Below are 12444 nucleotides of genomic sequence, written 5' to 3' on the forward strand. Positions count from 1 at the left end.
ACCCAGCTGCACAGGATTGTAAACCATGTCATCTTGCCTCAGAGCGGCTCTTTTCAACGCGTCTCATTCTATGACACACTGGTTTTGTATGCACTGCTTTCAAAAATTCCCATCTCTTTTGCTTATTTACTTGTAAGGCATATGTATGCTTGTGTCAGTACCAAAAATGCGTTACCATATGGCATGCTTCTTACAAAAATTTTTCAATATTACAATGTTGATTTTGGGGCTGAAATTGCCATAGATTGTAACTCATATATTAAAGGGGGTGGTGCAGTAAAGAAAACAGCTCCCAAGCGTCGCCAAACTGATGACAGCACTGATGTTCCCTCTGTTGATGAGGATCCTCTGATTCCCCCTTCCACCTCCACTACAATCAAGGTCATGACACGCATTCTGAAGAATGTGCTTGAAGAATTTATCAATCTGACTGACCTTCTTCTCCATCATGGTGCTGAGCGCAAAAGGAACCAAATTTTGGAGGAAAATGCTCTCAAGAAGACCAAAGGAAGGATTCGCATTCTGAGGGACTTTGTGGAGGATGTTGAGGTTGGCCTCACCACATCTGACAATGAGGGGGAGGACGATGGAACCTCTGATGAATCCAACTCTGATGCCTAGCTCATTTTATCTCATCTGTGATTATGACTTAGTTTCCTTTTGAACTTGTTAAATATTTTGGATGACTGTAAAGACTTTAACTACTCTGCTACTTAAACTATATGCACCATCCACTAACAAATTTTGTGCAAGTTGTTTTTTCCTTTCCTCCCTTGATGACAAAAGGGGGAGAAAAGAAAAGGAATGTTAGTTTTGGCTTAGGGATTAATAGTAATAGTTAAGAACAATGTTTTGTAGTGCTATGATTTATCTTGTGTTGTGCTTAGTGTTAATTGCTCTGTGCTTCCATTACTGTGATATATTGTTTGGATATATTGGTGTTGGCTATTTTTAAGTTTTGTTCAGGAAAAGATGTAAGCCATGATCAAGGGGGAGCAATGCTAGCATTCAGGGGGAGCAACTCACAATCCGAATGTCATCAAAGGGAAGTGTTCTTAACTTATTTAAATTTTTCTTTAAGTTCCCTATTTTATCATGTTTGTCAACAAGGGGGAGATTGTTGAGCCTAGTTTGATTTTGGTTACATTATGATGACAAACATTTATTTGGGTTGAAAGCCCAATAGTGCTTAATGTGTGCTTCATTGTGGCAGGCCCAAGTATACTAGCTTATATTGCAGCAGCCCATCAAAGCAAATAGAAAAGCAGCTCACATTGTTCCTTAATGCAGTAACCGAGTCCAACAATTCCTCATAAGCAACATTAAATGATTATGTAAATATTTGCTAAAAGCAATATGAGGACAGCTGTATCATGCAAGGACAAGTGTGGCTCTGAGAAAGCAAGCAAGGACATCACCAAAAGCACTGCTATGGATCGTGGTTATGCAAAACACAAACTTGCATAGAGCAGCAGCAAGGAAATGGAGCAGAATGGAAAAGAGGAACATGCCAAGGAAGAAAGAAACACCAAGGACAGCAGAGGTAGTGGGAGAGCTCCTCGGATAGCAGGGGAGGTGGAGCAAGATGAAGAAAGGACTGCATGCCATCAAGGACCACTCCAACGGGCAGCAAGAAAAAGCAAAAGAGGATGAAGCTAGAATGAAGCCTAGCTTAAGATATATAATATGCCTCACTTCAACATTTCAAGCCAAGGAAGAGAGCACACACATTCAGAGCATCATCTCTAACACTGAGCTGAAATCTCTTTCTTCTACTCAAGCTTAATTCTGATTTATTGTTATGGCTGTCTTGCGTTATTTTCTGTTTTGAGAAAAGGCAATTATGTGAGGTTCAAAAGCCAGGAGAGAAAAGGCAAGAGTGATGCAAAATAGCCACTGTTTGTTTTCTGATGTAATTTGGGTATCTGAACTAGGATTAGTTCCCCTTGCCAAGTTGGGTTAGCACTTGGTGAGAATTGAATCTGTGAAGATTCCCCTTCCAAGTTGGGATATCACTTTGGGGTAGCTAAGCTTTGGTTAAGAAAGCTTAGGGGTTGATACTAGTTGAATTAGGGAAAAATTCAATAGTATTGGTGTATGTAACCTGAGAATTATAGTGAAAATTCCACCATGGGTTGTGGTGGAGACTGGACATAGGATTCATGGCACCAAGAATCCGAACCAGGATACATGCTGGCCTCTTTCTCCTCTTCTCTGCTCTTTTAATGTTCTGTGTATGAGACTATTTTAAATAATCTCCTGCAACTCGTGCAACAGTTTAAACTAAGCTTGAAATTTTAAGTTTAAAGCTGACTTGATTCAACCCCCCCTTCTCAAGTTCAACCAGAACCTTCAGTTGTCTTTCCTATTCCAACCTCTTCACCAACAATGCATATGTATCTATGATATCCCTTAGTCAACCTTCTAATTAAGCCTTGAATTTCAGCATCTCGACCAACCAGGAGCTCTTTGCCAACAATATTGGTGTACTATACCAATATCCTCGGCTATAGAATCATTGACCGAACAATCAACACAACGGCTTTTTATAACCGCCCCATAAGAATCTCCGCGCTACAGCCGGTCGACAACAGAAACAGTAAAACAAACCCAAGGATCTCGGAGTATCCACCAGGAAGTTACAAATTTCAGTACTTGGAAATATCTATATAAACGAACCGAAATAACAAGTGCAGTCAGATTTGACTAAAAGCAGATACTGAGCAACATTAAAGAAACACACATCAATCTCATACTCCTTGTTTTTATTTTTCGTATTCCTAAGAAACTTACTGACTTGGGCGTCAGAGTCCTTTTTTCAGGTCCCACGCCGACGTTCACGGAACCTTGAGGAATTCACTCCGAGCATTGGAACAACTGTTCAAGGGAGCACCCTAGCGAGTTATAGCTCGGAGAAAGAATCCCAGCACGGAACATTTGGCGCCCACCGTGGGGCTCGGTCTACTTAACCCCATTTTTCTTTTTCCTTTTCACGATCTCCTTTTTACTTAACAGGCCATACGCCAATGACGGACAACGGAGCGTCAACACCCTCCCAGGCGGAGATAATGGCCATGATCGCAAGCCTCCAGGCAGAGGTCCGGAAAATAGCCGAGCAGTCGTCCAAGGTTTCCAACGGAAACCCCCTCCATGCTCGAGAAGCTGAGTCCTTGGAGGTTACTCCACCAAAAGAAAAGCTCACACTGGACAACCCCTTTTCCGAGGAAGTCATGAGCGTCAAGATGCCAGAGAACTTTGTACTCCCAACGGGCCTCAAACCCTATGAAGGATTCGGTGACCCCCGGGTGCACGTTAAAAAGTTTCAGTCCATGATGTTTTTTAACGGCGCCTCGGACCCTGTACTTTGTCGTTCTTTTCCTACTTATTTAGATGGTGCTGCTTTACTCTGGTTCTCAAAAATTCCTGTAGGTTCCATTTCCAGTTTCGAGGACTTAGCAAGATCTTTCATAGACTATTTCGCAGCCTCAAGAATATATGTCCACGGGTCGGACTACCTCAGCACCATCAAGCAGGGACAACACGAAAGTTTGAAGGACTACATGACCAGGTTCGCCAAAGCAACCGTGGAGATACCCGATCTCGACCCTAAGGTCCACCTCCACGCATTAAAAAGCGGCCTGAGGCCGGGCAAATTCCAGGAAACAATCGCGGTGACAAAACCGAAGACCCTGGAGGAATTTCGCGAAAGGGCGGCCGGACAAATGGAAATCGAGGAACTTAGAAAGGCTCGACGAGTAGAGAGATTACAACCTCGCAAGGAGGACGAAAAACACCCCAGGTTACCCAATCAGAAAGATAGTAGGAGACCTTTCAAGCTAACCCCGAAGTATGACGCATACACCCAATTCAATACAAAGAAGGAAGACATCATTAAAGAAATTCTAAACGCCAAGATCATCAAACCACCCAGCAGAGCGGGGTCCTACCAGGATCAACGATACGTCGATAAAACTAAACATTGCGCTTTTCATCAGAAGTTCGGACACACCACCGATGAGTGTGTAATTGCCAAGGACCTCCTCGAGAGACTCGCCAGACAGGGACACCTGGATAAGTACATCAGCGGTCGAATTAAACAAGCTCAAACGAACGCCGATCACCAATCAGATCGAGAACCGCATACCACAGAAAGGCCGAAACACCAACCGACACCAACACGGGGAATCATCAACTGCATCTCGGGTGGATACGCCGGAGGTGGAAGCAACAGCTCAGTAAGAAAAAGGAGCTACTGAGCCATGCTGACTATCTAGAGAACAGGCGAAACCACAACAAAGCAAACAACCATGGCAACGATAACCTTCGATCAAACCGATCACAAGCCAAAGAGCAGCAACCTCGATGACCCCGTGGTAATATCAATACAAGCAGGAGACCTCCTAGTCCGAAAGGTGCTCCTGGACCCAGGAAGCAGCGCCGACGTCCTCTTCTATTCAACCTTCCAGAAAATGAAGCTCAGCACAAATACAATACAACCATCCTCAGGTGAACTGGTCGGGTTCTCCGGAGAGCGAGTCTCCATCCTCGGAAGCATCTGGCTACAAATGACACTAGGGGACCACCCCCTGTGCAGAACAAAAGACGTCCTGCTTCTAGTCGTCGATTGCCCGAGTCCTTACAACATCATCCTCGGCAGACCATCACTAAACTCCTTTTGTGCTCTTGTGTCCACAGTCCATCTATGTGTCAAATTCCAAACAGATGACAACAAGACAGGAACCGTCTACTCGAACCAAATCCAAGCGAGACGATGCTATAACGAGAGCTTAAAAGTCAAAACCTCGGGGAACTCAGGAGGAATGAAACAAAACACAATTCCGCAGATGTCAAACATATCCGAAATTGCCGATCTTGACCCTCGAGAGAACCAACCAGACCGACCTTCACCAGCCGACGATCTCGAAAAGGTAACTTTAGATTCTAACAAAGACCACGTCACTTACATTAGCTCTTCATTACCCGCAGGTATTAAAGAACAAATAACAAAAATTCTGCGAAAGAATGCTGATCTCTTCGCATGGACCCCAGCTGACATGCCAGGGATCGACCCCAGCCTGATCTGCCACAAACTACAGATCGACCCAAAAATCCGACCTATAGCTCAGAAGAAAAGAAACATGGGAGACGAGAAAAAGTCAGCTTGCTTGCAAAAAACCAAGAAACTCCTAGACGCCGGCTTCATCAGAGAGCTCCGATTCACAACTTGGCTGTCAAATGTAGTAATGGTAAGGAAGGCGTCAGGTAAGTGGCGCATGTGCGTCGATTTTACAAACCTAAATAAAGCATGCCCCAAAGATGCATATCCCCTCCCATGCATTGATAAGCTCGTAGACAATGCATCAGGATACAATATTTTGAGCTTTTTAGATGCATACTCAGGATATAATCAAATCCTTATGCACCCCAAAGATCAGGATAAAACAACTTTTATCACTGAAATGGGGAACTATTGTTATAACGTAATGCCTTTCGGACTAAAAAACGCAGGTGCCACCTACCAGCGACTAATGGATAAAGTTTTCAACCGACAAGTAGGACGAAACCTCAAGGTATACGTGGACGATATGGTGATCAAAACCAAACAATCAAAAAGCCACGGAGAAGATATCGAGGAAATCTTCACACAACTCAGAAAACACAACATGCGTCTAAATCCAGACAAATGTGCATTTGGAGTAAAAGGAGGGAAATTCCTTGGTTTCATGTTAACATCCAGAGGAATAGAAGCCAACCAAGAAAAATGTGAAGCAATAATGAAGATGAGAAGTCCTCAAACAATCAAAGAAGTGCAAAGACTGAATGGCAGAATTGCAGCCCTATCTAGGTTCCTTCCAGCAATTTCCACACATTCTCAACATTTTTTCAACATACTAAGGAAAGGACAAGCATTCAAATGGAACAACGAGTGCGAAGTAGCTTTTCAAAAGCTCAAATCAATACTCTCAACTCCACCAATACTACAAAAACCAGAACAAGGTAAATCGTTGTTACTTTATCTATCTATCTCCACTAACGCAATAAGCTCAGTCCTAGTTACAGAAACAGGAGGACAACAAAACCCAGTCTATTTCGTCAGCAAAACACTGCAGAACGCCGAGCTCCGGTACGCACCAATGGAAAAGCTCGCATACGCAATAATCGTGACGGCGCGAAGATTGCGTCACTATTTTCAAAGCCACCCAATAATAATCAGGACTAACCAACCTATACGCCAAGTTCTACTAAGGCCCGAAGCATCTGGAAGGATGACGAAATGGTCAATCGAACTATCAGAGTTCGACATCTCCTACGAACCAAGGACAGCCATGAGGGCACAATTTCTGGCCGACTTCATAGTCGAACTAGCCGACCAAACAGTAGAGGATCAAGAGTGGGAACTATATGTTGACGGCGCTTCAAACTCAGAAGGATCTGGAGCAGGAGTGCTACTCACAAACAAACGAGACCTCCAAACCGAATAGTCTATACGGTTCAAATTCAAGGCAAGTAATAATCAAGCCGAGTATGAGGCATTGCTCGCGGGACTCAGACTAGCTCAATCCCTCAGCATTTCCAACCTCCAGGTATACTGCGACTCACAACTGATCGTGCAACAGGTAACAGGTCAGTTCCAGGTAAAGGATCAATTACTAGAAAAATACCACTCACTAGCCAGAGAGCTTATGTCCCACTTTAATTCAATTAAAATCAGGCATGTAGCTCGGGAGCAAAACACCCGAGCAGATGCCTTATCAAAACTAGCAACAACTAGGAAACCCCAACAAGAGCCTATTATATCTCAACTAACAATAGCTGAGCCTAGCTTCAGCAACAGTTCAATTTTCTCAATATCACAGGGACACGATTGGCGAACACCATACAGGCATTACCTACAAACAGGGGGCATCCCAGACGATGTGAAAGACAAGAGAACATTCAGAAGGAAAGCAGCCTCTTACACCCTACTCGGAAACACCCTTTACAAAAGGGGATTCTCCCAACCCCTACTACGATGCGTGGACAAAGACGAAGCTGACATCATTATGAACGAAGTTCACGAAGGAGTATGTGACAACCACATAGGAGGAATGAGCTTAGCATCCAAAATAACCAGGGCCGGATACTATTGGCCAACCATAAAACAAGACTGCATCAGCAAAGTAAAAAATATGCGACAATTGTCAGAAACACTCACCGAGCATACGGAACCCAGCCGAGCTATTGCATACATCAGAGGTAAGCTGGCCTTTTAACAAATGGGGGCTCGACATCCTCGGCCCATTCCCAAAAGCCCCGGGCCAGGTAAAATATTTACTCGTAGCAATTGACTATTTTTCAAAATAGATAGAGGCACTGCCTTTAGCCAAAATCGGAGCTAATAAAATACGTTCCTTCATATGGAAACACATCATCTGCCGATTTGGATTACCACATGAAATCATCACTGACAATGGTCGGCAATTCACCGATCAAAGCTTAGCTACATTTTTGCAGGGTTTCAAAATCAAACATCATTTCTCCTCAGTAGAGCACCCACAAACAAATAGGCTAGCCGAGGCTGCAAACAAGGTCATCCTACAAGCTATCAAGAAGAAGGTCGGCGAAGCCAAAGGAGACTGGGCCGACCTGATACCAGAAATTTTATGGGGTTATAATACAACAAAACAGACGACTACGCGCGAATCCCCTTTTCGACTAGTCTATGGCTCTGATGCCATGATACCAGTCGAGATCGCAGTAAGCTCACCAAGAATCGAGAACATCCCATCCGACGACATAAGACAAATAGAATTGGACATAATAGAAGAATTCCGAGCCAAAGCAAAGCTACAACATAAAGCAATGCAAGAGATAATCAAACGAAAATACAACAAGCGAGTGCAACCAAGAACATTCGCCGAAAACGACCTAGTACTCAGACGAAAAGAGGAAGCCAGGAAACCACCAACACATGGGAAGCTCGCAGCAACGTGGGAAGGACCATACAGAGTTCAACGCGTCCTCGGCAAAGGCGCCTACACATTGCAATCACTAGGAGGGGAGGAAATACCTGGAATTTGGAATATCTCCTCTTTAAGAAGCTATTTTATGTAACCGGGTTGAGGACACGAGGAGACACTCTTTTTCCTACTACTGTGGTTTTTCCCAACTTGGGTTTTTTGTCACAGAGAGGTTTTAATGAGGTCCCTCACCCCTCACCGAAGCATGTATAATGTCAAAATTAAGAACAAACACATTACTTATCAAACTAATAGCAAACAAACAAACCCTGAACAGGGATACATACTACAAAACATTCCAATACGGAATTCAAACTTCAGTTTCGCGAAACAAACAATTTCAAAATAAGTCAAATCCATAGACAACCAAAATACATATAGACAAACATCAAACAAAACACTAATCAACTTTTCCAACCGATTCACTCTCACCCTGCTTCTCCTCCAAAGTCCCATCTTCTATCAATTGACCATCCTGAACAATCTTCGTGACATCTAACATAGCAACGTCCACATCAGGAGCCACAACACCGATTTGGCTAACTGCCCGATCGAAACCCAAAGTAAACGCAGAAAGGACTTCATCCTCTAGCTCAGCAACCCTAGCAGACAGTCTACCGACCTCAACATTAGAATCATTCTTCAACTTGGTAAGCTCGGAACCCACCTCCTTTATCTTTTCCTTTGCTGCCTTCAATTCATTCCTCAGTTTCAAAATCTTCTCATCTTTCTCCTGAGCCGAAGCCTTCAGCTTTTTTAAGGCAGCAGCATTATCCCCCTCCAAAATAGAATCCAGCTCGGAAGTCCTCCCAATAGACATCAACCGAGCCCCAATAACCTAGCAAGAGCAAGCATATGAATAACACTAAAACAAAAAGAAAACCAACAAACAGAATAGCAAAAAATAAGGTGTTAACCTGCAAGTACCGAGCCACGCCAGTTTTGCCAGCCTCATGGATAATCTTCACGTCAGAATCTACCTAAGCAAATTCATCCGAGACAGCCATAAAAGGATAACCAGCTGACCACAAAGACTGTTCAGGACCATCTCTATAGCCATAGAGCATCACCTGGCTCTCATAAGCAGAACAGATCTCCTCAGCAGTAAAGGCCCCAACATCCTCCTTAGCACCAGTAAGATCAAGGACCTTTGACGACCCATCTCCCCTCTTTCTTTTCAAACCAACATCAGAGGTCACACGTCCAGTGACAACCTCATTCTCTCTTACATTCGTCGACGAACCCTCCTTCTCCTTCTTCCTAGCTTTTGAAATGAACGCTTTCAAATTCGCGGTCGTAAGAGTAGAAGTTTTTTCACCTGCAAAAAAGCCAGCATGAATAACTATCACAAAAGCAAACCACAAAAAACAAAAGATACACAACACATTACCCAAATACTCTTCCATAGCCTCCCTATCTCCCTCCAACTTTAAAATACTCGATATCGACAACAATTCAGAAGAAGACATAGCAGAAACTAGAAAATCCAACACATATTCTTCACTCTTTACCCTATCATCACAGTCCAAAATCTGTTTAGGCTCGGGAGACCAATAAACAGGAAACCTTTCAACCATTAAGGAGTTCAAGAAGAAAGGGTAAAACTCTTCCTCAATCTGAACCTTAACAAACATTTCTTTGAAATCCTTGAAAGACTGTTTGTACAAGCTAAAAACGCTTCGGCCAGGGTGACTGCTCAAATTAACCCACCCTCCCCTCCACACCCATTTCGCCTGAAATAAGGAGAAGAATAAAGCCAACGATGGATAACACCCAAGGTATTCCATCAAACACTCAAAAGCCCAGACAAAAGTCCAGGAATTTGGATGCAACTGTGTCGGAGCACAGTTAAGTTGAGAAAGTACACCACATTCGAAATCAGAAAAGAGGAACCTCACCCCCAATTCGGTCAACATGCAAGTATAAACGTAGAAGTACAACCAGTCTGACCGTCGTTCGCAAACCCTATCATCCTTACCACAAGGCAAGATCCTAACTCCCAACTGCACCCCATTTCTCACCCATCTACACTCATTCAACTGAGAAACTAATTCAGCAGAGCTAAAGATCGAAGCATGACCTTTAACGTCAGCATCCGCCCAACCATACAAATCATCACTATCGACCACAACCTTATCCTTTTTTCCCATAACACGACAACAAGAAAAGCAGCGAAAGAAGAAAAGATGAAAGTGAAAACGTTAAAAAACTAACCTTTCTTACTCATTGTTTTAACTGGAACAGAAGACAAGCAGACAGCAAGTGGAAGTTACCAAGACAAACTTTCCTAATAAACCGCACGTTCTCCAATACCCACCCAAAGCGGCACCCCAAGGCCCACACGCAACATCTAACAAAAAAAAAAGTTGATCTTGGAGACCCATATACACAATGAAACTACAAACAATGATTCTATCACCAAAATAAAGCTCAACCTGTTTTTTACATGCTAAGCTTGGGGGCTGTGTACTATACCAATATCCTCGGCTATAGAATCATTGACCGAACAATCAACACAACGGCTTTTTATGACCGCCCCATAAGAACTCCGCGCTATAGCCGGTCGACAACAGAAACAGTAAAACAAACCCAAGGTTCTCGGAGTATCCACCAGGAAGTTACAAAGTTCAGTATTTGGAAATATCTATATAAACGAACCGAAATAACAAGTGCAGTCAGATTTGACTAAAAGCAGATACTGAGCAACATTAAAGAAACACACATCAATCTCATACTCCTTGTTTTTATTTTTCGTATTCCTAAGAAACTTACTGACTTGGGCGTCGGAGTCCTTTTTTCAGGTCCCACGCCGACGTTCACGGAACCTTGAGGAATTCACTCCGAGCATTGGAACAACTGTTCAAGGGAGCAACCTAGCGAGTTATAGCTCGGAGAAAGAATCCCAGCACGGAACAATTGGAATGCAGATTTACTGGCTCGAGCTCAGCCTCGGGTACTGGTAGTTCCGAACTCGAACTAAGTTTCAACTTGCCGACCTCTTTAATTAAGGTCTCAAACTCGCGAATGATTCTTGTCACCTTACGTTGTTGAAGGAGTGGAAGGCCTACAAAGCGTAACCTCTTCGCCTGTTGCACTAATTCGAATTCTTCTGAAACATCAATTAACTCATAGCATAGATCTTTAATGCCCTGAAACCATGACTTCACTTGTAGATGCTTCACTTGTTTCTTCTCTGCGTCTTCGATGACATCCAGGACAGCAAGGGATATCTCTGATGCCCTCGGCTCATGATGAGATTCCGCGTTCTCCAAAACCTTTGCTCCTGCCATGATCACTGTATCGCGATTATTGCCCATGGTACATCACTTTGTTTTCTGATTGTTTTGAGTGTTTGAGCACCCAGGAAGATACGTAGCGGAACTCCAATATTATTAGCAAGAACGCCACTCTCGATTCTCGTATGTATGTATTTGTTTTCTGTTAGTTTGTTTGGTTAGACTTGAGCTTAGGACAAGTCTATTTTAGGGGGCCGGGTCGGAACCATTGGCACACTCCTCATGCATCATTAGGGCCAACGGGCAAAATTATAGTTACAGGATATGCAATGGAACGGTGATGCTACATTGCTACCTGACAAGTCTAACAAAAAATTTTAGTTGAAGCAGAATGAATGAGTAAAAGCATAAAAAAAATTAGTTGGACTTAATTAGGAAATAAATTGTTCAGCTAACCTAATGGGGGCAAGGTAGCATGACTTGTGTCCAATTCGACTTGCCAAGCAAAGACCATGTCATCTACTACCTTAGGTATTATTTACAGTGTAATCACCATTCACCACTGTAATATGGGATAATTTTTTATACATTGGAGAAGAAACCATTTATTACTATAAGCGAAGGGATTCAGAAGTCACTTCTTTTGTAGATACCTCATCAAATTTAGATACGATTCAATTTAAGTTTACTCAAAACTTATTAAAATTCTTATTGACTTAGACATCAAGATTACTTTCACTCAGGTATTTGAACATGTGCTATGCAGCAATGGTATGTATTGTATAACAATACACAGTTTCCGTCAAAAAAAAAAAAAAATACACATTTATAATACTATGTTTCAAAAACAAAATTCTCAATCTATCTAATAAAACATTAATTAATATCTTAATTTTTTAATACATAATAAATATTGTAAATTTTTTAATAAAAATTTAAATAAAATTAAAATAGAAATCCTCTGAACGGTTCTTTAACGGGAGCTTCCCGGGTTAAACCCATCCGGTTATTTGTCAACGCTGAGTGCGCCTCAGCGCCTGACAAGCCAGTTGGAGCTGCTGAGTTGAGATATACACCGGTATACCCAGTTAACAAAATCAGGAGAGAAAAAGAAAAGAAAAAAATTTTTTATTAATTGAATATTTTAATGTAAAGATTTAGATCAATATTTGTTTATCACGTAATGTCATAATGTGATGAGTTAGTTG

General features: G+C 42.5%; 2 protein-coding genes across 2 annotated transcripts; both read right to left on the bottom strand.

Annotated features, from left to right (window-relative positions):
* On the bottom strand, positions 2340–12042 carry LOC110269137. The gene is made up of 2 exons (XM_021116790.1): positions 10916–12042; positions 2340–2480 (listed from the first exon to the last, which is right to left on the bottom strand). The coding sequence occupies exons 1-2, from the start codon at positions 11315–11317 to the stop codon at positions 2340–2342; spliced, it is 543 nt and encodes a 180-aa protein (XP_020972449.1). The 5' UTR covers positions 11318–12042.
* On the bottom strand, positions 8285–10916 carry LOC110268640. The gene is made up of 2 exons (XM_021115195.1): positions 8918–10916; positions 8285–8838 (listed from the first exon to the last, which is right to left on the bottom strand). Exon 1 carries the CDS (start codon positions 10148–10150, stop codon positions 8981–8983), a length of 1170 nt encoding a protein of 389 aa, XP_020970854.1. The 5' UTR covers positions 10151–10916; the 3' UTR covers positions 8285–8838; positions 8918–8980.

This window comes from Arachis ipaensis, chromosome B02 (genome assembly GCF_000816755.2).
Source record: "Arachis ipaensis cultivar K30076 chromosome B02, Araip1.1, whole genome shotgun sequence".
NCBI classification, from domain to species: Eukaryota; Viridiplantae; Streptophyta; class Magnoliopsida; order Fabales; family Fabaceae; genus Arachis; species Arachis ipaensis.